At 41.3% G+C, this 27,475-nt stretch overlaps 2 protein-coding genes across 3 annotated transcripts in view; one reads left to right on the plus strand and one right to left on the minus strand.

Annotated features, from left to right (window-relative positions):
* Positions 1 to 221: 221 nt before the first annotated feature.
* On the minus strand, positions 222 to 3,750 carry LOC123990216 (cerebellin-2-like). Its single transcript, XM_046290789.1, has 4 exons — positions 3,422 to 3,750; positions 2,425 to 3,004; positions 1,526 to 1,645; positions 222 to 1,320 (listed from the first exon to the last, which is right to left on the minus strand). Exons 2-4 carry the CDS (start codon positions 2,716 to 2,718, stop codon positions 1,123 to 1,125), a joined length of 612 nt encoding a protein of 203 aa, XP_046146745.1. The 5' UTR covers positions 2,719 to 3,004; positions 3,422 to 3,750; the 3' UTR covers positions 222 to 1,122.
* Positions 3,751 to 11,233: 7,483 nt separating this feature from the next.
* The window catches only part of fbxo15 (F-box protein 15), a 31,128-nt gene continuing 14,886 nt past the window's right edge, over positions 11,234 to 27,475 (plus strand). For both annotated transcript variants that reach the window (XM_046292562.1, XM_046292561.1), the window contains exons 1-5: positions 11,234 to 11,409; positions 11,701 to 11,871; positions 17,502 to 17,606; positions 17,709 to 17,781; positions 21,123 to 21,289. In XM_046292562.1, the coding sequence (XP_046148518.1) occupies positions 11,375 to 11,409; positions 11,701 to 11,871; positions 17,502 to 17,606; positions 17,709 to 17,781; positions 21,123 to 21,289 (551 nt within the window). In that variant the 5' untranslated portion in view covers positions 11,234 to 11,374. The remainder of the gene's footprint in view (positions 11,410 to 11,700; positions 11,872 to 17,501; positions 17,607 to 17,708; positions 17,782 to 21,122; positions 21,290 to 27,475) is intronic.

A 27,475-nucleotide genomic window follows, 5' to 3' on the forward strand; every position in this document is an offset into this window, starting at 1 on the left:
CATTCAGTTCAAGCGGCTGCTAGATGAGAACCATGGACAGCGCCAATCTATAGTGAGCTACAGGTCTGAGAAGGACGTTCGCTGTCCAGTACTTTATTCTGTCACGATTACTTTGACTTTGAACGTAAATATATTAACTTACTTCAGACCTGATGTCTTTTCGAACTTGTTTTATTTGCAAGCTCAAAATGGTATAGAATAAAAGTGAATAGATACGCGTATACAATACAATATTTTTTATTAGGCGGGACATCATATATAGGGATTTTTTCTGTTGTTATTTTCACAATGTACATTTGTGAGCAACGTCACTGGACACTAAATCAGTCAAAGCTACGCAGATTCGAAATGTAGAGTAGAACACACCATAATGTGAATATGTACTTTATAAATTCGATAAATGTTTTTTGTAAAAGAGTTTCTATAGATGTCTCCATTGGCTGAAATATGTTGCCTTTTTTCTCTTTTCATGTCATCTCTGGATAGTTAGGCAGCCTACAGTTGGCTTGTTTTCAATATGTTCAGCATCCAAAATGGAACACCATAGACAGCACAAAACAAAAACATTCTTCCGTTCGTGCAAAAAAATGCTTTGGGCGTGAAAGCACTCTTCTTCTCTTGGACGTCCGTTATAATTCCACACACCTCACTTGACGGAAACCCTAGTTCTATGCCAAAGGCTATACAAACACAAAATAGAGCATTGGAAGATACATGTAGACTAGCTCGGGACTTTTAGTTCTTCGATTCATATAACCTTCTTCTCATCTGTTCAGTAGTCCGGGTACACAGAGGTACACTGACTCGTCTGTCTGTTGACAAAAGTTAATTGATTCCCAAGTGATAAAATCCAAATAATCGACAAGTGGTAGCCTATACATCACGGAGCGATCGATTCGGTTATCCAGATTGGGTTTGGTCGATGGATTTGGATGTATGAACTCCAAGGAAACGTTCATGTTTGAATTAAATATATACTGTATAGTGTGTGCATGTACACATATGTCTGTCTTCTTCCTCCTCCTCTGACAGTTTAGTTCAAATAAAAGAGCACATTTTTGTCTTTATCGTTCCTCAACCGTAGAGGAGTCACGTTTGCGATTTCCGTGATCGCATATTAAATTATAGTGGAAACACTAGGAAGCCTGAGAAAGTGGAATATTTCCATCCGCCCATGAGTGTGCCCCGTTCCAGCTTCAGATATACCCGGTCCTCGCGCTCCAGTTGCAGAAGAACGCCGTTGCTCGCGGCCTCCCGCGTAACGTCCTGGTCACCGGCGAAAGCTGATATGACTGGGTAGTCGTTCTGCATCAGGTTGACCTGGGGTAACGGAAACAGCACGCGCAGAATTCAGACCTGTTACATCGTACGGTTGGCCTACTCTAATTATGACAAATAATGTACCCATTTGGGATGGCTTCCCCGTGGCATAGCCTACAATAATACACTATAGCCCAACTAGGCCAACCATCAGAAAACCTTGAATAGCGATCATAGTAAAGCAAATGTTGACCATTGGTCTTACCTGTATGGTTTGTCTGTTGTAAACCTTGACCACATGAAAGCCGAAGCTGTATATGCCCCTCCTTGGCGCCTGGAAGACACTTGCTTTGAGATCGAAATGGTTGCCGATGTTCACTAAAGCCTGCAACACAAAGCGACAAGATAACGCACGTGCAGAACCCAGAGTCACCATATAACAGACTGAGACACCGCAAGGGTTAAACTAGCCAAATTACCAAGCACTTACACACTGCGTAATAGAGCGGTCCTGTAAAGGCGCGACGCACATTACCCAATGTTGCTCGCCTGTCACTTTCAGTTTTCCAATTGGACAATAAATGTTTTTTGTTGAAGTCGACAAACGTAGTGGTCGAATCATTGATTTCAATCTATACACGTTAGTTTGTCGGAGAGGGGGGGGGGGCATCAATTAACATAATACTGTCCATAATGCTCCAGCGCACCAGCTGGGCGTAAAAATACTCCACTTGATGGTTGGAGCATTTACAGCAGCAGTCACATCTATTGTTGCGCCGCAGTGCTTGTGCGTCCCTTAAACCTACACAAGACAGACTATAAGTACAATAGCCTACGTATTTTCAAATCACAACATTTGCATCAAGCTGCAGCTTTTATGCATATTTGGGGTAATTACGCGCAACGATCACAATGTTCCCGTTATCATACTGCAACATTTTCTTGCAGAGGCTCCCCAAAACTGCTCTCAAGTTTTTGAGAGAAAGACATCTCCCAACGCATAAACGCAACCCAGGTCAAGTTATCATAACACATTTGCATTAAAACATTATTCTGTACGCCGCATCAGAAAAAATATATATTAAACATATTATCAATCTCCAAAATAAGTATCTGTCCAGTTAGGGACAATATTTGCATATGCAAATTCCCGGGACGGCTGACCTGGTCAAAGTAGATGGTCATAGACGTGTTGCTCATGTCGGAGGGCTCGTGATTCGTTCCGCGCACAGCAGAGAAAGCCACCTTGGCGCCCGCGGACCGGACGGATATCCCGAGCGAAGAGGTCACCCCGCTGTCCGAGGAAGGGTTGGAGTCGCAGACCACCAGGCATTTCCCCTCTAGTACGATGGGTTCCGTGTCATTCTGTCCGGCGACGCAGAGCACCACGCCGTATCCCATAAAGAGGCTGAGTGCCAGCATGGCACGGGGGCCCGGGCAGCGGGCTGACACCACCATGGTCTGGTCGGAACTCTGATCCTTCCTGTGCACAATGATCCTACACCGCAGCTCCTTGGAGGTTTGATAGGACGCGATCACCTGGACCAACCTTACTCCTTTCCTCTCTCTCTTTCCCCTTCTCTCTCTCTCTCTCTCGCTCTCTCTCTCTAACACACACACTTTGACACACGCGCACACTTTTAGCACACGCACAGACACGCTCTATCTTTCTCACACCCCCTTCGTCCTGTGCGTCTCAGTTGATATTAGGCTGGTCTTCAAACAGACGGTGTGGTGGTGTTTCCTGGTGATTTAAGAAACAAATATCAATTGATGTATGATAGACTATTAGGTGTTTAAGATATACTAAAATGAGTGCTAGAAATGATTAATTGGGATCCATGGAACTATACAAAAACTCGTGCGTAATACGCACGGAATTCTAAGATAGCCTATCTAGTAAGTGCGTCAAATATAGGCTATTTAATTTAGGCTATAGTTTTCAAATTAGTAAATATTAGTCAGATGTATCACCTCCCATTATTAAATTAACGTTAAATACTCATGCAATTTGGAAATCCTAAAAAAAATCATTGTGAGCAATTATTTATTACATTTTTCTTCCCCTCGAGTTTAATTTGGTCACTCTTATACTAGCTTACTCCTTTACACTATCAAAAACCCAAATATATGTTTTCCCGAAAAGACGTCTGGACGTTACCTGTAATAGGCCTATCCATAGCGTGGAGTCAGTCTCTCAATTCCGCATAGGAAGCAGCGTGCAGAGTGAACTGAGCGGTTGGCTCGCATCCTGCGCTGAAAGGGGATCGCCCCTCGTTTCCCTTTCAAAGGCGACTTACGCCCATCCTTTTTTATTGAAGTACAAGTCCAGTAGTAATGTCGTAGGCACTGCGTATAAGGGCACCTCACTCACTAGTAGGCTAGAACAGTAGAATAAGCACACGTATTGATTGATTCGCTTGTTTACATAACCAGTTGAATGTTGTGAGACTGCACATCAGTGGTCCTCCCGGGACAGCGAAGTTCATGGCCGCCTCCCAATCTGCACCCGCAATTTATACCCCGCCATCCCCCCTTCTCTTCTCGCGCGCTTAATCAGAGATGAAAGTGGCAGAACAGCGGATATCATTGCTTTTTGCGCTGTTCCTATAATTGGATATGTATGTCACTAATTTGAGCTCAAAACTGGCAGTTTTACAGGAGCCACATAGATACTTGTGCGACACCCAGCGGTATAAAGGTGGTACCGTCAGCTCTTTTTTTCTTCTCACCACAGGTGCATGGTGAATTTGTGTTAGACTAATGAGGACAATTTTCAAACTACCATAATATCCTGTTGTTTTTATTACAAATGCTTGTGTTTCTAAGGCAAAATCATTACGTGGAAGTGAGCAGCACCTTTGCAGTCTTTCCTTGTCACTAGGTTGTTTCATTAATTAAAGCAGTGGGAGTATAGCAGTGGTGGAATTTCAGCAAGCTATTCCTTTGCAACTTTACATTTATTTAATAGTTATGCTATATATTAATATTGATATTGTGCATATCTGATACTATTGCTTATATTAGCTGGAGGGCTGAGGTCGGGATTCAGTTCCATTTATGCGTCTCCCATAAAAAATGTGAAGTACAGCAACATGTGTGATTAATTGTATTTATTAATTTGGCTTAAAACAGTTAATACATAGAATCCCCCTCTCCAATGGCCAAGGGTTTTCCCACCCCGGACCAGGAAAACTCTGGACCCTATATACAATGTATTAGTATACATCCTGTACACTTCACCTTAGCCCACTCCTACCATCTCTGTCCAGCCCTGCCCAAACACATCATAATACCTCTGAAGAACTCTGTGGAAGGGTCCCTATCATGGCTCCTTGTCTCTGACGGATCTGAGAACTTCCTCAGAACTGCTGAACTTTCACTTACACTTCGTAATGAGCTGTCACTCCACTCGCTCTAAACTTTGCTAATTGGCCAGATTATGCAAGGAGTTCAGATTCATATACCATGATACATTTGACTCCACTGATTATCCCAGAGAAGTGAGAGGGGGTGGTAGGTGTATCATTAAGGTTCTGTTAGGTTTGTCATCCATATTTTAAATGCAATTAAAACTAGATTTTCTGACCGGAGGTTGTGTTGGAATTTCATCTATCTATCCATTTGGCATTGGCATCTGTCCATCTATTAATCTGTTCATCCATTTATTTATTCATTCATTTAAATTGATCTGTGCATCCATCCACCCTGATCCACCCATCCGTAATGACATCATAGAACATTTTGAAACGCCAGACGAAATCTGACATCTCTTGACATCAGAACCATCAACACACTGGAAGCCTTATTTTATATTCCACATGCATGCTCCTTTACATTGAAACATCTGTGCTTTTACAACCGCTCATCCAACCACTATTCAAACTCTCATGAAGGGAATAAACATGTTCAACAGTGTAGCCTGGGTGTAGTACAAATCTCCTGACTGATAATATGTGTGGAAGCAATTGTCTACATACAGTACACAGTATATATAGCAGTGATAGGCCAAACATCCACGGTATACAATTCAACAAATAGCCTATCACACTGTATTTTGTTAATCTGTGTTGGAATGAAACCATATATCCTTAGATAACACAGAATGACATTAAACAGTTAACATCCACCAGTTATCCATGTCACATTATCTAGTGATGCACTTGCCTTGCAGTAGTAAAACACCAAACATTATTATGCGCTTGTAGCTATATAGACATCTTAATTACAGCTACCCAACATGCACGCTCCACCCTTCCCTTTCTTACTCCCCTCTTCCCTCCTTCCCACTTCATTTGACAAACATCACAGTGTCAGTGAGTGACAACCCATGCAGGAGCAAGCCATCAGACACTCCAGGGCTAAGACCGACCCGCAGGCCTGCAGAAGGACACCAAGCTAGAGCAACAGACATCAAATGTCAAGCAGAGGCATGGGGAAATGGGGGGGGGGCTGGTACTCCCATTACCAGAGGCTGCCTCTGCTCTGAGAGGGGCCCGCCATGGACCAAGGCTCTGTAATGAGGCGAAGGGACTGGCAGTAGGGGGATGTTACAGCTATCTGCAGTGACAGCTAGCAGAGCAGACCAGCTCCCAGTGCTAGGGGGATCCCGACCCTTCGCCGTGTGCTGGCATGTCTGTCTGAGAGCACAGACATCTGCTCTAATGAAAAGAGACTTAGCATCAGTCAGTCAGTTTTGCTGCTGGTGGCTGGCTGCCATTGTTTATCTATAGGCATAATTTAGAACGCATTCGGCTTAGTAAATCCAGAAAGATTAGAAACCATGGTGGTGGTGGGATTTCCCCTGGTGGAGGGATTTGATGAGATAGGCGTTGATTAAGCAATCAGGGTTGTGATAGTTATGATGAGTGCTGCTGTGGCAAAGATGAATGGATGTTCATTTGTTCATTCCTCTAGTTACCTTAGCTCTATTTGGATATATATGTGTCTGTAGATCAGAGCATATAAGGAAATATACCTACCACTCTACAGAGTACCTCACTACTCTATCCTCCAGAGATGCCAAATACCATGTGCAGTGCATTAGAGAGAACAAGGCGTATGTGTGTGTGTGTGCGCCTGTCCAACGAGGCCAAAGAGGTTCCATTTAAACCTGTGAGTCCAAAAGCATCCTCAAAGGAAAAACAAAGGAAAAAGAGATAAGGTTTCCATTGTGTTGCTTCGCCCTTCTGAACCCCACATCAATGAGACACCGTAGAAAAATAAGATTCATTTCCCAGGTTCCTCTGCAGTAGTTTGACCTTTGACACCTAGCTTACCCGCTGAGTGCTATATTGTTAACCTTGAGAGATACACATCCCTGGCCTGCACTGGAGGTTGCTTGCTTTGCTTTCATTTAAAAAGTGAACTGTTTCCAATAGGGCCTAGCCACAACCCCCCCCCCATCCCCTCTCTTTCACACTCTCTATTGTTATCTATCTCTCCCTAATATCTGTAGGAATCCCTCATCAAAACTAAACTATAAGGCATGGGGTATGGATGGATATGAATCTCGGCACTTGTACACATTTGTTCACCAGCTGTTTTATCTCCCTCTCTTCGTCTCTCTCCCCCACTCCCTCCTCCCTGACCACTCTTTCAGATCTTTCCTTTGTGTGTGTACTCTCACAGTGAATTGGCTGAGTTGGAGACAGCTGCAGGTTGTTTAAAACACACAAATTCTCAATCTCATGTTGACCCAGAAGTGTGTGTGCGTGTGCGTGTGCGTGTGCGTGTGTGTGTGCCTCCCACTTTACCACTTGAGAGAATGCAACCAAGTAGCTATTCTCTGTAATTGTTTCAAAATTATACAGTTGATGGCGGAAGTTTACATACGCCTTAGCCAAATACATTTAAACTCAGTTTTTCACAATTCCTGACATTTCATCCTAGTAAAAATGTAAGATCGCCTCTTTATTTTAAGAATGTGAAATGTCAGAATAATAGGAGTGAGAATGTATCATTTCAGCTTTTATTTCTTTCCTCACATACCCAGTGGGTCAGAGGTTTATACACTCAATTAGTATTTGGTAGCATTGCCTTTAAATTGTTTAACTAAGGTCAAACATTTCGGGGAGCCTTCCACAAGCTTCCCACAACAAGTTGGGTGAATTTTGGCCCATTCCTCCTGACAGAGCTTGTGTAACTGAGTCAGGTTTGTAGGCCTTCTTGCTCGCACATGCTTTTTCAGTTCTACCCACAAATGTTCTATAGGATTGAGGTCAGGGCTTTGTGATGGCCACTCCGATACCTTGACTTTGTGGTCCTCAAGCCATTTTGCCACAACTTTGGAAGTATGCTTGGGGTCATTGTCCATTTGAAAGACCCATTTGCAACCAAGCTTTAACTGATGTCTTGAGATGTTGCTTTAATATATCCACATAATTTTCCGTCCTCATGATGCCATCTATTTTGTGAAGTGCACCAGTCCCTCCTGCATCAAAACACCCTGATCTTACCTATTTTAATATGCAGAGACAATATCCCTGATCTTACCTGTTTCAATAATCAGAGACAATATCCCTGATCTTACCTGTTTCAATAATCAGAGACAATATCCCTGATCTTACCTGTTTCAATACGCAGAGACAATATCCCTGATCTTACCTATTTTAATATGAAGGGGGAATATCTCTGCTCTTACCTGTTTCAATAAGCAGAAACAATATCTCTGATCTTACCTGTTTCAATAAGCAGAGACAATATCCCTGATCTTACCTGTTTCAATACGCAGAGACAATATCCCTGATCTTACCTATTTTAATATGAAGGGGGAATATCTCTGATCTTACCTGTTTCAATACGCAGAGACAATATCCCTGATCTTACCTGTTTCAATAAGCAGAGACATTATCCCTGATCTTACCTGTTTCAATAAGCAGAGACAATATCCCTGATCTTACCTGTTTCAATAAGCAGAGACAGTATCCCTGATCTTACCTGTTTCAATAAGCAGAGACAATATCCCTGATCTTACCTATTTTAATATGCAGGGGCAATATCTCTGATCTTACCTGTTTCAATAAGCAGAGACAATATCCCTGATCTTACCTGTTTCAATACGCAGAGACAATATCCCTGATCTTACCTATTTTAATATGAAGGGGGAATATCTCTGATCTTACCTGTTTCAATACGCAGAGACAATATCCCTGATCTTACCTGTTTCAATAAGCAGAGACATTATCCCTGATCTTACCTGTTTCAATAAGCAGAGACAATATCCCTGATCTTACCTGTTTCAATAAGCAGAGACAGTATCCCTGATCTTACCTGTTTCAATAAGCAGAGACAATATCCCTGATCTTACCTATCAGGGGCAATATCTCTGATCTTACCTTACCTATTTTAATATGCAGGGGCAATATCTCTGATCTTACCTGTTTCAATAAGCAGAGACAATATCCCTGATCTTACCTGTTTCAATAAGCAGAAACAATATCCCTGATCTTACCTATTTTAATATGCAGGGGCAATATCTCTGATCTTACCTGTTTCAATACGCATAGACAATATCCCTGATCTTACCTATTTTAATATGCAGAGACAATATCTCTGATCTTACCTGTTTCAATACGCAGAGACAACATCCCTGATCTTACCTGTTTCAATAAGCAGAGACAATATCCCTGATCTTACCTGTTTCAATACGCAGAGACAATATCCCTGATCTTACCTGTTTTAATATGAAGGGGCAATATCTCTGCTCTTACCTGTTTCAATAAGCAGAAACAATATCTCTGATCTTACCTGTTTCAATACGCAGAGCCAATATCCCTGATCTTATCTGTTTCAATACGCAGAGGCAATATCCCTCATCTTACCTGTGCACATAGCGATATCTTGTTTTTAGGTAGGTTATACGTAATATATCTCTCACACACAAATTCACCCTTCATCAAACAAAAAGTTATCTATTTGGGTTTATGATTCATCTCCTCCACCCATTCTTTTTTTATATTGCATCAACAGTTTAAAAAAAATCATATCTATGTCTCCCTTAATTTGGTTTCCATACAGATGTTCACAGTCAGACTGTTGACAAAGGTCAGACATTTCCGTTTCTCAGGCTTGCCCTATGGATAGATCCCATTGAAAAACTTTACTAGCTATTCTGGCAGTTGGCATATTCAACAGTCTATTCCAAAGTCTCACCATTCACACCTTCCATCTCACCTCACAGGGTTCCCAGCCCATGTCCCCTGTTATTGCAAGTATAGGTGCAAACTTGTGGACACCTAAAAAGTAACGTACTGCTCTGTTATGGACATGTTTGTTTTTAAAACACCTCTTAGCACCCCACACTCCTGCTGAATAGTCCAGAACAGGACACACTCATGTCTGACACAGTTTGGAATACGAGGCATAACCTATATCTTTGAGTGGTTTAGTTTTTCCCATAACTCCCCCAAGAGCTCTACTTGCTGCGTCGGCCAGGGCAGATGTTGGCGTATAGAAAGGTCATATGTTAATCAATAAAAAGACGCAAATATTTATAAATGCTAGTAAACTCCAAAATGTCTCCACCAAAACAATACTGAAAAACACTTATCTTAGTAGCTGGTTTTCTAAATGCATTATCCGTGTTTTTGTCTGGTTAATCGTGAGTCTCCATCTTTTACACCAATTGACTGCACATAATAACATGTTCTACAGTTCTTGTTCTGTTTCTGCCATCAAAATATTATCATCAGCATATAAAAGGATACTTAGCATTTCATCATCATATCTTACTCCAATATTTATCTGTACGGTATTCATTAACACGCACACAAGCCATTTGTACTTTGTAAAGAGACTGGATTGCTTGATAAAATTTCTCATCAACCCCTGTCTTTAACAAACTATAGGCTATAAGATCCCTATTTACAAAATCAAAATGCTTTCTGGAAATCAATGAAACATGCAAAAGTAGGCTTCTCTTCATGTAATCTGTTACTGATTATTGTAGAGACCGAGAAGATATGATCTATACAGGCTCTGGATTTACCAAAACCATTTTGTTCTTCTGCCATAATGTTTTGGTCCTCCAAAAATGTAATTAGCCTATTGTTGAGGATGGATGAATATAATTTATAAACCGTACTTAATAAACGTATGCCTCTATAGTTCAGTGGCACTCTGGGTAATTTTTTGAAGATTTTGGAATGGGATTCGCTATAGACTTATACCAAATGAATGGCAGTATACTGTACTCAAAACATATTTGTCTGCAGGTCAAGAAATGCCAAACCCCTAGGAGGCAGTGTGTTCAAAACTTTAGACATGCCACAATAGAGATCCTATTAAATTACTAGAGGGGTTTGTCATAAACCCTGTAAGCTCCTTAATGGTGTTGAAAATGGCAGCCATCTTGGTCAGGGAGAAATCCAAAAACAGTCTAATTGGAAGGAATGGTAGAGGCATAGGTGATGCATTTCCTGCTTTTACTTATGCACAAAAATAAAAGTAAGGCATGTGATGTATCAGAAATTGTCATGGAATTATAGTCAACCTAAAATATTGTCATATAATTATAAATACAGTTTATTTGGGTTTTATACAAATATGCTGCATAAATAGCCTCTAAAATATATGGAAACAGACCATCAATGTCTCAGATTTTGTTTTCTTGGAAAGCTGTGAGTGCTATTATATGATACAATATTCAGTACTTGATGCATTAACAACTTGTCCTATCATCAACTGATTTCAGCCAGTGTATGGTTGTGGATTGACTGCATTGTTTGAATGTAATGTTGGAATATTAGCAGTTCATTTGAAACATTAATGGAATCATTCCTCTATAACTGTCTGGCTAGCTAGCTAACACACATACAGTGAAGATACATTCTTCACATTTATTGTTTTACACAATATCTCAGCGCCAGCAAACCATGTGTGACCATCTACCTGACCAACATGGCTGACATTTGTAGAACCATAAAAAGGCTAAAGCCATTCTAGTATTCTAATTCCTGTGTCTATGCGTGCAGCCTATCTGTAACCATGACTACTGGACGAAGCTAGACAACTTTTCCGCAGTTTCAGAGAGGGCTTGGATGAAGGCACCGCCAACCGAGGGTAGAGGACCTACAGGCGAAAAGAAGTGCAGACGTCCTAAAATAAGAAAATCATGACCACAAAATCCCCGGGCACGAGCCCTCAAAGGTGGGTATAGCGTGGACCGAGTGTCAACAAGCGCTGCTCAGACTACCTTAGCTAGCTAACTTACTAACGTAGCACTGTAGTTAATTGCAGTTCGTTTAGGTAGCTAGCTAACGTTAGCTAGTTACAGAGAAACACCCTTGTTGACTTTTTTTGTCAGTTTGCTTTCTAGCTAACTTACTTGTGGTGCATTATGCATATAACTAATGTAAAGCTAGCTAGTTACTAGTTGTCTAGTTTGCTAGTTAGTTAGCTGGTTAACTAGCTAAATGTCTTACATCTATGTCTTTCTAGATGCTTGGCTACCAACAATGCAAAACGTGTGCCACTGACACAGAAAAAGGCCACTGTACCCAGCTGTCCAGTACCAAGCAGGGTACCAACAAAGAGACTCACCTCTCTGCTACCAAGGTCTACTAGACATGCTGCCAGGCCAGCTGGCTGCACCCAGAACCACATAGAGCAGTAAGTGGGTTGCTGACACAGGAGTTTGGTGGCACCTTAACTGGGGAGGACGGGCTCGGGGTAATGGCGGGAGCGGAATAGGTGGAATGGAATCAAATACACCAAACACATGGTTTCCATTCCATTTGCTCTGTTCCAGCCATTATGAGCCAACATCCCCTCAGCAGCATTCACTGTACACAGGTACTGGTAGTCTATGCTTACTTACAGGCCCTAACCAACAGTGCAATTTTTAAGTAAAAAATGGGTAATAAGTGAACAATAGATAAGTAAGTAATAAAAACAACAGTAAAAAGACAGTGAATAATAACAGAAGCGAGGCTATAACAGTAGTGAGGCTGTATACAGTCACCGGTTAGTCGGGCTAATTGAGGTAGTATGTACAATTGAAGTCAGAAGTTTACATACACTTAGGTTGGATTCATTAAAACTCGTTTTTCAACCACTCCACAAATGTCTTGTTAACAAACTGTAGTTTTGGCAAGTCGGTTAGGACATGCACTTTATGCATGACACAAGTATTTTCCCAACAATTGTTGACAGACAGATTATTTAACTTATAATTCACTGTATCACAATTCCAGTGGGTCAGAAGTTTACATACACTAAGTTGACTGTCCCTTTAAAAAGCTTGGAACATTTCAGAAAATGATGTCATGGCTTTTGAAGCTTCTGATTAGGCTAATTGACATCATTTGAGTCAATCGGAGGTGTACCTGTGGATGTATTTCAAGGCCTACCTTCAGAATCAATGCATCTTTGCTTGACATCATGGGAAAATCAAAAGAACTCAGCCAAGACCTCAGAAGAAAATTGATCTCCAGAAGTCTGGTTCATGCATGGGAGCAATTTCCAAATGCCTGAAGGTACCACGTTCATCTGCACAAACAATAGTACGCAAGTATGAACCCCATGGGACCACGCAGCCATCATACCGCTCAGGAAGGAGAAGCGTTCTGTGTCCTAGAGATGAACGTGCAAATGGTGCGAAGTGCAAAAATCAATCCCAGAACAACAGCAAAGGACCTTGTGAAGATGCTGGAGGAAACAGGTACAAATGATCTATATCCACAGTAAAACGAGACCTATATCGACATAACCTGAAAGGAAATGTACTCTGGTCTGATGAAACAAAAATAGTTTGGCCATAATGACCATCGTTATGTTTGGAGGAAAAAGGCAGAGGCTTGCAAGCAGAAGAACAATATCCCAACCGGCTGCATCAGCAACATCTCAAGACATCAGTCAGGAAGTTAAAGCTTGGTAACAAATGGGTCTTCCAAATGGACAATGACCCCAAGCATACTTCCAAAGTTGTGGCAAAATGGCTTAAGGACAACAAGTCAAGGTATTGGAGTGGCCATCACAAAGCCCTGACCTCAGTCCTATAGAACATTTGTGGGCAGAACTGAAAAAGCATGTGCGTGCAAGGAGGCCTACAAACCTAACTCCGTTACACCAGCTCTGTCAGGAGGAATGGGCCAAAATTCACTCAACTTATTGTGGGAAGCTTGTGGAAGGCTACCTGAAACATTTGACCAAATTTAAACAATTTAAAGGCAATGCTACCAAATACTAATTGAGTGTAGGTAAACTTCTGACCCACTGGGAATGTGATGAAAGAAATCAAAGCTGAAAGAAATCATTCTCTACTATTATTCTGACATTTCACACTCTTCAAATAAAGTGGTGATCCTAGCTGACCTAAGACAGGGCATTTTTACTCTGATTAAATGTCAGGAATTGTGGAAAAACTGAGTTTAAATGTATTTAACTAAGGTGTATGTAAACTTCCGACTTCAACGGTAGGTATGGTTAAAGTGACTATGCATATATGATAAGCAGAGAGAAGCAGTAGCGTAAAAGAGGGGTTGGTGGGTGGCGGGACACAATTGTTAGAGGAATTCCAAAACCAAATTCGCACTCTCTCTATTTCATTAATGAGTTGTAAATTCATTAATTATGCATGAAATAGATCGAGACCAGTCTTAAAAGTCAGGTAACAGCGTTTATTACAAGAGAGTACTGGTTACATACACATTTTACCACAAGTTATAAACTGAAAATGACGTCAGCGTTTCCTAAATGTTCTATCTCTTCATGACAACGGTAGAGGCCCTATAGTTCTCGAGCCTTCCCTCCTCTCCTAAAGCCAAGGTCAGTCACTGTAAATCAGCATTCTAGACAGTCTGGAGATAGTCCGTCCCTGCCATCTGGCGATAGTTCATTCATTTGTACAAAGGAACAGACCTTCATTGTTACTAAACTCCTGACTATATTATATACAATTGGGAATGGGAGCAAGAGAGAAAAATCATATGTGTACAGTACATATTAGCATTTGGACTAGTCCGTTCTGATTGGAATGTATACATAATTAGTCATTTCAACTATATTTTCCTCCAACAACAATGCAGATAGTTTGGGTAGCCAATGTGTGGGGGCACCAGTTAGACGGGCTAATTGAGATAGTATGTACATGAATGTTTAATTAAAGTGACTGTGCATATATGGTAAACCGAGAGTAGCAGCAGTGTAAAGAGGGGTTGGGGGGGGGGGGATACAATGCAAATTGTCCAGGTAGACATTTAATTACCTGTTCAGGAGTCTTATGGCTTAACCCGTTGAAGCCTTTTAGTCCTAGACTTGGTGCTCCGGTAATAGAGAGAACAGTCTATGACTAGGGTGCGTGGGGGTCTTTGACAATTTTTATGTCCTTCCTCTGACATCGCCTGGTATAGAGGTCCTGGATGGCAGGCAGCTTAGCCCCGATGATGTCCTGGCCCTACGCACTTCCCTCTGTAGTCCCTTGCGATCGGAGGCTGAGCAGTATCCGTACCAGGCAGTGATGCAACCAGTCAGAATGCTCTTGATGTTGCAGCTGTAGAACCTTTTGAGGATCTCAGGACCCATGACAAATCTTTTTAGTTTCCTGAGGGGGAATAGGCTTTGTTGTGCCCTCTCTGCGATTGTCTTGGTGTGTTTGGACCACTCTAGTTTGTTGGTGATGTGGACACAATGGAACTTGAAGCTCTCAACCTGCTCCATTACAGCCCCGTCGATGAGAATGGGGGCATGCTCGGTCCTCCTTTTCCTGTAGTCCACAATCACCTCCTTAGTCTTGGTTACGTTGAGGGATAGGTTGTTATTCTGGCATCACCCAGCCAGGTCTCTGACCTCCTTCTTATAGGCTGTCTCGTTGTCGGTGTTCAGGCCTACCACTGCAAACTTAATGATGGTGTTGGAGTCTTACCTGGCCACGCAGTCGTGGGTGAACAGGGAGTACAGAAGGGGCATGAACACGCACCCCTGAGAGGCTCCAGTGTTGAGGATCAGAGTGGCAGATTTGTTGCTGTCTACCCTCACCACCTGGGGGCGCCCCATCAGGAAATCCAGGATCCAGTTGCAGAGGGAGGTGTTTAGTCCCAGGATCCTTAGCTTAGTAATGAGCTTTGAGGGTACTATGTTTTTGAACAAGGAGCTGTAGTCAATGAATAGCATTGTCACGTAGGTGATCCTTTTGTCCAGGTGGGAAAGGGCAGTGTGGAGTGCAATAAAGATGGCATCATCTGTGGATCTGTTTTGGCGGTAAGCAAATTGGAGTGGGTCTAGGGTTTCTGGGATAATGGTGTTGATGTGAGCAATGACCATCCTTTCCTCAGATGTGAAACCTTTTAATGCAGAAATATTTCAGCTGCAATTGATTCATCACGATAAAAGAGACACAGTCCACTTTCTTCACATGAATAATTTTTGGGTCTTGCTCGTTATTCACTACCACCAGAACTTCAGATACTCATTCTTTCTACCCTTTTGACCGCCTCTGCATATTAGACTCAACTGCCCTGAGTTTGGCAACCTCAGTCTCTTTCACCCTATTCAGGTATTCCAAGAATGTCGCCACATGTTCTCCACTACAGTTACAACACCTTACTCCTTGACTGTTATCTTCTGCTACACATTCGGAAACCCCTTCAAAGTGATCTTTCTCACTTCTCGGGCTTCTTCTTACTGGGGACACTTTCTACATGTCCAAACATTTTAAAACGACGACATTGCAAAGACCTGGATATAAAAGCTCTGATTGGATAGGACATAGTTCACTGGGGTCAGGTGGGACTCCACATCAAAAACACAAGAGCAGATGAACTCTTCTCTTTCCTGCCATTAACCAAACAATTCATCCTATGTTCATTGACCACTTCCAAGAATATTCTTCAGTACATCAATGTCAATTTTCTTTCAAGACTCCAGAAATTACTCCCTTGACAGGTGCCCTTTTCTGTAGCTCAAAACATGACACATCATAATCACAAACTTGCCTGAGACCCAACAAAAAAAAACCATTTTTGTGATCTTCACCAACTTTACTTTACTGAGAGCTTTCATATTTTCAAAGGAGCCACCACGTTTTGGCACCAATACTCCCAGAGAATGTAGACGTACCAGATCTATAATGGGTTATTATCAACACTAGTTTCCTTTCCCCCTTCAATTTAGCTTCTTTTACCATTATTTTGTACAAAAGTCCTTTCTTCCTCACTTCCACCGCTATCCGATTCAAGATCCACATTCTGTTCACGCCATCTTCTCCATCATTTGTTACAGTAGCTATCAAACTACTTTGACACTTAATTAATGTGTAACAGAGTGTAGGTGCTTCGTGCATTACAGTAATCATCATGTGATTTGGAAGTGTGAGCTTTAGTCCATTTGAATGAATTGTTTGCATGCTCTGATTGGTTGCAGGTATGACAAGAATGCACCTCCACCTGTTTCCTATGATCCATGTCCTGTTCTGTAATCTGCAGAGAGAAAGGGCAGAGTTGCTACTGTCTCCAAGTCCCAGAATTGAAATTAGAATACATTTATTTTATACAGTATTTTATTTAATTCTTCAAAATGGTGTTCATAAACAGTTGACAAATATATCCAGTCTGTGTTTGTATTCATGTGTTAGCTGTAAGTATCCTGAGTACAATGTGTTTGGCTGTGTGGACTTGGAGACCGCTAGGTACGAAACGTGGTGATGCATTCAAATGATTACTGACTCATTTCCCTAAAATTCAAAACAGTCCCTTTACAAGTCAGAATGTTGAATAAACTTCATTTGAACCTACTTTGCCGATTGTCTGTGGTTTTGGTGGAATTTTTTTACAAAATATCCACAGGAAAGTGTTATTAACCCGACATGAAAACGCATCTCTCTGTGATAATCAAGATTTGTTTGCTCCTGACCAAAGGCACATGCACACGACAGAAGTACAGGCGGCGCATGCATTTCACCGAAGTCTGCATGTGTTTACATGGTTTTGAGCATGTGCCAGGTTATATACATTTAAACGGCAGTACCGGCGCTCTAAATGTTGGGTGAGCAATACTTTCCTGTGGATATTTTGTCTCAAATTTCAAGCGGCTGAAGGACAAACCGGTAGAGTAAGTTCCAATGTAATGTTATTAAATATTAAATATTCTGGGTTGTATGGAAAACTTTGACAATTTTGCATTGCTGTTTTAGACTATATCAAGTATTGGTATAAAAGTATATTTATTAGGCAAGGAGACAACTAGCAAGTGTCCAGTTCATGCCTTTTTTTGACCCAGCCTTATTGTAATTTGTGTTCTATTAGACTGCCACCTGAGATCCTAATGAAGATCCTGTGGAACCTGGATGCCTCTTCTCTCTACTGCATTGGCTATGTCAACAAGCTATTATATAAGCTGGCCAAAAACAAGTAAGGATACTTTATATCCGGAGGCAGTAAGACTCTTCTTCACTATCTATCGACCCTATTCAATCACATAATAGTTGAATATGTTGTCTAATTTTCTTGCAGTGCAATGTGGCGTAAAATCTATTCTGCAAAATATGGGGAGAGTAAGAAATTGAAGGCCAAGCACATGGACGAGGTTCAGTATAATTTCAATTGAATAACACTTTTAATTATCCCACTAGGGACAAAGTAGAGGGCAAGCTTGCAAAGCAGTGTGAATTCAAATACAAGAAGCAGATACAAACATGCACAGCATACATATTACACACTACTTATTTACTTTACAACATGAAATATTTACATACCCAATCTACACTGAGTGTACAATACATTAGGAACACCTTCCTAACATTGAGTTGCACACCCTTTTGCCCTCAGAACAGCCCAATTCTTAGGGGCATGGTCTCTACAAGGTGTCAAAACCATTCTACAGGGGTGCTGGCCCATGTTGACTCCAATGCTTCCCACAGTAGTGTCAAGTTGGCTGGATGTCCTTTTGGTGGTGGACCATTCTTGAAACACACAGGAAACTGTTGAGGGTGAAAAACCCAGCAGCATGGCACTTCTTGACACACTCAATCCGGTGCGCCAGTTCTTGACACACTCAATCCGATGCGCCTATCACCTACCACCATACCTTGTTCAAATATTTCGTCTTGCCCATTCACCCTCTGAATGGCACACATACACAATCCATGTCTCAATTGTCTCAAGGCTTAAAAATATTTTTTTTAACCTGTCTCCTCCCCTTCATCTACACTGATTTGAAGTGGATTTAACAAGTGATATCAATAAGGGATCATAGCTTTCACCTGGATTCTACCTGCTTTCACCTGGGAAACTACCTGCCCTCCACAGGACACCTACAACACCCGATCACAGGAAGCCAAAAAAGATCATCAAGGACAATAACCACCCGAGCCACTGCCTATTCACCCCACTTCCATCCAGAAGCCGAGGTCAGTACAGGTGCATCAAAGCTGGGACCGAGAGATTGAAAACCGCTTATATCTCAAGGCCATTAGACTGTTAAACAGCCATCACTAGCACAGGGAGGCGGCTGCCTACCTACACACTTGATATCATTAGCCACTTTAATAAATGGAACACTAGCCACTTTAAGAATGTTTACATATCTCGCATTACTCATCTCATATGTACACTGCTCAAAAAAATAAAGGGAAGACTTAAACAACACAATGTAACTCCAAGTCATTCACACTTCTGTGAAATCAAACTGTCCACTTAGGAAGCAACACTGATTGACAATAAATTTCACATGCTGTTGTGCAAATGGAATAGACAACAGGTGAAAATTATAGGCAATTAGCAAGACACCCCCAATAAAGGAGTGGTTCTGCAGGTGGTGACCACAGACCACTTCTCAGTTCCTATGATTCCTGGCTGATGTTTTGGTCACTTTTGAATGCTGGAGGTGCTTTCACTCTAGTGGTAGCATGAGACGGAGTCTACAACCCACACAAGTGGCTCAGGTAGTGCAGCTCATCCAGGATGGCACATCAATGCGAGCTGTGGCAAGAAGGTTTGCTGTGTCTGTCAGCGTAGTGTCCAGAGCATGGAGGCGCTACCAGGAGACAGGCCAGTACATCAGGAGACGTGGAGGAGGCCGTAGGAGGGCAACAACCCAGCAGCAGGACCGCTACCTCCGCCTTTGTGCAAGGAGGAGCAGGAGGAACACTGCCAGAGCCCTGCAAAATGACCTCCAGCAGGCCAAAAATGTGCATGTGTCTGCTCAAACGGTCAGAAACAGACTCCATAAGGGTGGTATGAGGGCCCAACGTTCACAGCTGGGGGTTGTGCTTACAGCACAACACCGTGCAGGACATTTGGCATTTGCCAGAGAACACCAAGATTGGCAAATTCGCCGCTAGTGCCCTGTGCTCTTCACAGATGAAAGCAGGTTCACACTGAGCACATGTGACAGACGTGACAGAGTCTGGAGACGCCGTGGAGAACGTTCTGCTGCCTGTAACATCCTCCAGCATGACCGCTTTGGCGGTGGGTCAGTCATGGTGTGGGGTGGCATTTCGGATGCTTTAGTCCAGGTCTGGGAGGAGATCCCTCAGGAGACCATCTGCCACCTCATCAGGAGCATGCCCAGGCATTGTAGGGAGGTCATACAGGCACGTGGAGGCCACACACACTACTGATCCTCATTTTGACTTGTTTTAAGGACATTACATCAAAGTTGGATCAGCCTGTAGTGTGGGTTTCCACTTTTATTTTGAGTGTGCAAATGTAAGATGTCCTGCCCTGACCACTTCACTGTTGCTCCAAGCAGAGGAAACTGCAGTTCTGAAATGCATCAAAAAGTGTGAAGACTTCTGCCTGAAGCCCATATACGCCGCAGCGTACATGTTGGACCCCACGTATGCTGGCAAGAGCATCCTGTAAGGTGCGGAGATCAAGGCCTATGGTGTCATCACTATCGTGTCTCGCCATCTTGGCCTGGATGAGGGCAAGGTTCTTGGCAGTCTGGCGAAGAACACTTCCAAGCAAGGGCTTTGGGATTGAGATGTAATATGGCAGTCGTGCCAACATATCATATCACCTGGTGGAAGGGACTTTGTGGATCTAAGACTTATTCCTCTGTTGCATCGATCATCATCCTCCAAATCCCACCAACATCAGCTGCCTCAGAGTGCAACTGGTCCTTGTTTGGGAACACACACCAACGCACGCAACACGCTGACCAATACAAGGGTTGAAAAATTGGTGGCCGTCAGGGCAAATTTGAGGTTTTTTTTTTGCCGGACAACGAGCCATCCTCAACAAGATTGGGAAGTGACAGTGAAGACGAGGCCTCAGAGTCTGATGTTCAAGAGGTGGACATTGAGGAAGTTCAGGGAGAAGACATGGAAGACAACCAAAGCTTAGTTTCTAGATTATCATTTTATGTTGAAAATATTTTTGGGAGATGCAATGGATCCCTTTATTTTGTTGTTCAGTGAAATCCTTCCATGTGAAGAGTCAACTCATTTAGTTAAAGTTCAATTAGTAACTACATCTATTTTCCATTTGGAAGGATTTAATCATTTGCTATGACGTCTACTTATTAAGATAAGGTCAAATGTTTATGTTTCTGTCTCCATATGATATGGTAAATATATCCAATGCAAAAAACATCTACATTTAAATGGTATTAATATTAATTTGCGTATATTCCTGTTAATTCCCACGGAAAGTTTCCAGTATTCCCCAAAATGTGCAACCCTAGTATGTGACCAATAAAATTGGATTTGATTCACCTGATCAGTCTATGTCATGGAAAGAGCAGGTGTTCCTAATGTTTTGTACACACAGTGTATATACATAATACAGCAGTATTTTCCCCCTCAATGTATTGAGTATGTGAATGGTTCATGATTTAGTATGTAAGTGAATACTGTATGCTTGTATGTACTAATATAGCATTATGAACCAAATGTATTATCATGTGTCTGCTCCTCCATTCAGGTTGTGGAGAAGCTGAGTGTGATGAAAGTTCAGGAGAGACCAGGGGGCTACTGGAGAAGGCTGTACTTTAGGACCGTAGCTGGCTACAACCACACCAAATGGTTGAAGGAGCTGAGAACCATCAATCCCTTCACAGGTCTTCCCAGCCACACAGAGAGAGTCCTCAGGTTAGTAACTGTACTGGCTCTGTAGCTGAGGCTACACTGTAGGTACAGAAACAAACAGACTCCAATACCAGTATTGTCAGAACATACTATTTGAAACTCACAAGACAGAATGCCTTACATAGCCTAAACAATATGTAATGTTTGGGCTATGCAATACCTTTGTTAAAGGTCCAATGCAGCCGTTTTTATCTCAATATCAAATCATTTCTGGTTAACAATTGAAGTACTGTGAAACTTGTTTTTATCGCAGTCTCAAATAGCCACCTGTCCCTTTTAATAGCTGGCCAACAGCACGCTGTAGCAAATACACGCCTGGGTCTATATTAATTGTTTTCGACGTTACCATTGAATTACCATGAATTGTTTACAAGGTTTAATGATTTTATTTGTTACATTAAATAATTCAGTAATGACTCAAAAAAATGAAGGCAGTCATCCATTTTTATCGCGACTATGAAGCTGCTAACCATCGGCTGCTTGAAAAAGAAAAGGAGAGCCGCACACTAACCTAATATCCAGCATCTTCGACAGGGTTTAATGACAAACACTGCGGGTCACTAGTTTTATATAGTGTCAAAGGACACGTGTCAGTAATCATGGCCAGGTGTGGCCTGATATCATTTGGTTAATTCTCAGATATAAGAATAACATACAAAAAACATGAATGGATAGCATACGATCATAGATACAATTTGGCTACATAGTCCTACAAACTATTAGTTTGTAAAACAAAAGAGGGAGAACAAGTTAAGAATTTGTTCTTAACTGACTTGCCTGGTTAAATAAAGGTCAAATATATATATATTTTTTAATGAATGGTTTCAGATCAAAGTCTACGTTGAGACCGAGTTCCTGAGTTGTAATGGGAAGACCACACACCATATCGTCGCAAGGGTCTTAAAATTAAAGATCCAGACAGCCTCTCGTTTAGCAAATAATTGTCGTGGTCACCCCCGCTCCTAGAGAGGGTGACATGTTCAATGCCAATATAACGTAGGGACGAAATCGAGTGGTCGCTTCCAAAAAGTGGGCCGCAACTGGGTAAATCGAGTTTTGCACCTAATGGTGCTCCGAGATTCGTACTTTTAATTTGCGCTCGCCCACATCATTTCTATAAGATAAATAACTGCCTTAGTGGAGCACATGATAACACCTTTGATTGGGATCTGTTTCCCTGTTTTGGGGGTGTTTTGAAGGATCTACATTTGTAAATTCCATTACACTTGTAGTTTCCAGCCATTGGCTGCTAACAGCTGAGAACACCTAGCACAAAAAGAGTCTACTTCGGGAGTACAGACCATAGATTGTGGTACAAATCCCCAGACATCAGCTGATTGACCTCTAGTGGCGAAAGTAAAAAATATATGTTTTTGTCACATACACATGTTTAGCAGATGTTATTGCGGGTGTAGCGAAAGAGGAAAATAATTATCCTATCAAGGAAAAGGAATATTAAGACAAAATAAATGTGACACAAGCTAGGATAGGATAAGTAATCCTTCTCACCCCCCCCCCTTTAAGATTTAGATGCACTATTGTAAAGTGACTGTTCTACTGGATGTCATAAGGTGAATGCACCAATTTGTAAGTCGCTCTGGATAAGAGCGTCTGCTAAATGACTTAAATGTAATGTAAATGTAATGTAAACAAGCTAGGTTTCCATCCAATTGGTGACAGATTTTCATGCGAATATCCTAAAATCCACATAAAGAAAATATGTGCATTTTCCCACCAGTGATGTGTTTCAGGTTGTGGATAAAAAAATCAGTGTGTGATGTCCTAGTGCACACACAATGTACTTTTTCATTTTCATGGACTGAATAAAATTCTAAAGTTCAATGTGTTTCCATCTCATTTTCATCTCTACCGATAGGTTTGTCGCAAATGTGACTACTTGAGTCAACAGCTCGCAGATACAGTCTAGTCTACATGTTGAGATTATTATTATTCTGGATAAGAGGGGGAATATTTGTATTTGTCAAACGGTAGTCAAGCATCGATCATCATGTCACCAGAATAAGACCCTCAATATTTATTGGAAATGAGCATCAAGCTCATCACCTTGCACTTTCACCACCCTGTGAAGTTCATCACTTATTTAATCTGTAGCCTAATATACTGCATGGTTTCCTGAGTTGTAATGGGAAGACCACACACCATATCGTCGCTTGACTCCAAGTTGACTTCAATATGATGGCTGTTATATCAATATTTGCGCAATAAAGGTTTTTCCACCTTCATTTGGTGACATTATTAATTGTAGAAACACAAATCGATCCCACCATGTCAAATGAACAAATTATCTGTCTGCATTTCAATCACATCTTTCTGGATTTGTTTTTCTACGATATGTAACTGTGGTTGTAAATGTGGTTACAGAGTGTACACATTAGTGCAGGAAATGAAGAAATGTATTCAAATTCTGGAAGTGAATGCTGGAATTAAACAATTAAAGATGCACTATGCAGAAATCCGTTATTTCCTGGTTGCAAAAAAATCTAATAGTTTGCCTAATTTCTGTTTGTGACAAAAAAAGGAAGTATAGTGTAGAATCATTGTACCATCTAAACCCACTGAAATATATTTTCCATAACCAAAAATGGTGTATTTTCAGCTGTTTCAGCTGTTTGAAGCTGGTGTACAAAATCGAATGTAAAACTAAACATAGAAGCATAAAAATACATAGAACAGATCTACCACTTCTTAGACTTGCTTTCAATGAGAATGCTAGAAATGTGTTATAGATGTATGTGAATTTGGTCAGGTCACCCAAAAAGTTACATATTGCAGCTTTAACTATGCAAATGAGCAAAAGCTGTGTGATTTAAGAAAATAGAAGCCTGTCTCTAATAATCGCCTCTTGTGTAGAGTGATTGTAACAAATAAACGCCAAGGCTATTAAGGGAAGTTTAACGGTACCTTACTGCTTTAAAACAAAATGCTAAATTTTTGCTAGGACTGTCTGGGAGTGTTTTGAGTGAGGAGGGGAAATTGAAAACTAGCTGTTATTGGCAGAGGGGTCTGGAATTGTCTTATTGGTATTAACTAATTTACTACATCGCCAGGCATACCAAAACTCCATCCCTCCAAAACAGGCTGCAATTTCAGGCAGTCTTTTTAAACAGCAATAATTTTCACAACTTCACAGGATTATTCAACCTCATAGTGTGGAAATATATATATAAAACACAAAGAAAAATAACATGTTTGACTGCACTGAGCCTTTAAGAACTTATTACACATCAACCAGTTATTTGGCTACTATTTTCTATGCCTGCACCGATATGACATTTTTGGCCAATACCAATATCCAATATTTTCCTTGCCAATAACAACAACATTTATCGTCCTTTTAAGCATTCTAGTTCAGTTAAATAGTTAAAACACACACATGGACGCAGCGGTCAAAGGCACTGCATCTCAGTGCAAGAGGCATCACTACAGTCCCTGGTTCGAATCCAGACTGTATCACATCCGGCCGTGAATAGGGCGGTGCACAATTGGTCCAGAGTCGTCCGGGTTTGGCCGGTGTAGGCCGTCATTGTAAATAAGAATTTGTTCTTAACTGACTTGCCGAGTTAAATAAAGGTTACACACACCACACTGACCAAAAAGTTATTTTGTTGGTATTTACGTATGCCCACATTACCAGTAAAACATAATCAAAACCTATTTCTTTCACTTACTTGCTGTGCTGTTTCGTTGTTCATTTGTTCAGTCGTTTCTCATACTATGGAACGCCGTTTGGTTCTGCTATTTAAATAAGCTTGTTGACCAATCAGGACCTGACTATGACTGCACGTGACATAATATTTCAATGCTTTCATAAATGTTTTACGTAGTTATTACACGTTGATTACACTATCACTTGTATTTCATATGTCACAACGATTCATCAAAACGTATGCTATGATATGCTGATAAAGTAATCTCATGCACCTATAGTGCTGGTCATAAAAAAGCTAGCTAGCTCATGGATGCAAAGAATGTTCTTCCCCCAAAACATAGCAAAACGTCAATCTGTTTCAGTAGCTATAGTTAGCTAGCTAATTATATAGCTAGGTGTCTTCATCTAAAATAACCCAAATTTATAAGACAGTTCTTATTTGATTAATGGTGGTCAGACCCATCTATGTGAAGCTAGCCACAATAAGGATTAGCCACAATAATGGTCTTTGCGGTTAGCCTTCAAAATAAAAGTGTGTTATTGACAGTGACACAAATGAATACAAATGGTCGAATTATGCCATAATTGAATAGATCACTAACAAGGTTTTTAATGTTATATAAAATCAACAAAAAAATGTTTTTAATTTGACAAAAGTCAGTTGAAATCACACTGGATGTATTATACTTTAGAATTGCATTGGGGGCATACTTATTTCACTGTACAGCCTTACCTATGGATTGTGGATCAATGACATGGGGTATCAGTCTACTCAGTGACACCCAGAGAACATTAGCATCATAGCTCTTATTGCGGGACTCTGAAACAACTGTGAATTTAGCCACATTCATTGTTTTTCAATCTATATGTATTGAACACTATTCCCGAGGAAAAGCAATACTGCGTGGATGTTATCTCTGAGTCTGTTAACTCTGAGGAAGACGTTGGAAAAAAATATTGTGGGTATTGAGTAAACTGTTACCCCATTTCATTGCTTCACATTCCCACCTTGATTAACATTATCTAGTCAAAATATGGCATGATTCCACCAAATGTAACCTTCTGCATCACTTTCACAGAGGTACTTTTATTTTAAAGGCAAACTGCAAATTCCAGTATTGTGCCTAATCCTTATTGTGGCTAGCTTCACAATACATAACCCGGTCTTGTCGAGCATCACTAGCCAGATGAAGCTAGCTGGCTGCTTATAACATTAGCTTTGGGCAACAGGGTTAAGTAGCTGGCTAGCTCTTTATTTTCATGAACTAAAGTTCAATTTCAATAGGTGAACAACAACCTAGCTAATGGCTACCTGGCTACCTAGCTAATACTTACAACGATTCCTAAATCATGGCTAAGAATAATGAAAATGACTGCAGTTTCTACTGGTCATTGTTTTCAAGCTGGTTGTATTGGTGTTAGCTAGGTACCAAGCTAAAGCTAGCTACCCCAGATGTTGTAGTCGAACAAATAGCTTGGCTTGCACATGAAAATTCATGACGCACAACATTCTATAATAGAACTGTGTTATTTGACGTGTCAAATTAAAAGCTTATTTAACTCTTCAAATAGTGTTATTTGACGTGTTTCTTTTTTGACACCCCTAAGACCCAAACGGCGTTCCATTGTATGTCGTGAAGCTAATAGCAGTGACGCTATTACTGTGTAACTCTGGAAGGGCAACATGTGTATCGGGGCTCGATCAGTCGGCGAAAGCCAACATCTCCCACGACAGTACGGCTGATTGTCAAGGGCAATGAGTTGTCTCGCTGAATTTTTTTTAACTCTTTCAAATAACTGCTCGACTTGATGACTGCTCGATCCACACAGCAGACATTGTGGGCTAGGTTAGGAATGCTGTGTTGCATGTGTAGCGCAACATTTTACATGCCGTTATTACGTAATGTACCTATGTTTATGTAGGTATGCACGTCAGCTTTGACATTGGTTTTGCGCATCGGCTTTAAAATAGACATCGGGCCGATACTGATGTTGACATTTTTAGCTAATATCGGCCGATTCCGATATGTTCACAGATTTTTTATATCGTGCATCTCAAGTATTTACATAGTGTTGGTGTATTTCTCAGTTCACTCACTTCTCTTCATAACTTCACCTGAATCCGATCACTTCTCACTTGTTTCTCACTTGTTTCGGTCTGATCATTTAGATTGCTGCTACCTCGTGTTAGCCTGCTGCTATGATAAATCAAATGGCGAAGGACGTTTGCTAGCCTACCAAGTTATCAATGTGCATAATATCTAACAAGCGAGTAGGGTAAACATGTGAACTGCACAGGCTGACTAAGTGACAGCAAGCTTGTCTGCCCACTGCAAGTTTAGGACACAGACATCCCTCCGCGTGCTGCTCCTAATCTGCAGTTGAATACGACTATGGCCATGTCAGCACACCCCTAATGGAGATGATACGAGCCTCCAAAATATAAAACGCCTTGGTCGTTCCACCTCGAAAAGCACAAGAAAGAGGATTTCGATTCCCACCATCTCAGATTGTTCTGA

This window comes from Oncorhynchus gorbuscha, linkage group LG12, assembly GCF_021184085.1.
Source record: "Oncorhynchus gorbuscha isolate QuinsamMale2020 ecotype Even-year linkage group LG12, OgorEven_v1.0, whole genome shotgun sequence".
Taxonomy (NCBI): domain Eukaryota; kingdom Metazoa; phylum Chordata; class Actinopteri; order Salmoniformes; family Salmonidae; genus Oncorhynchus; species Oncorhynchus gorbuscha.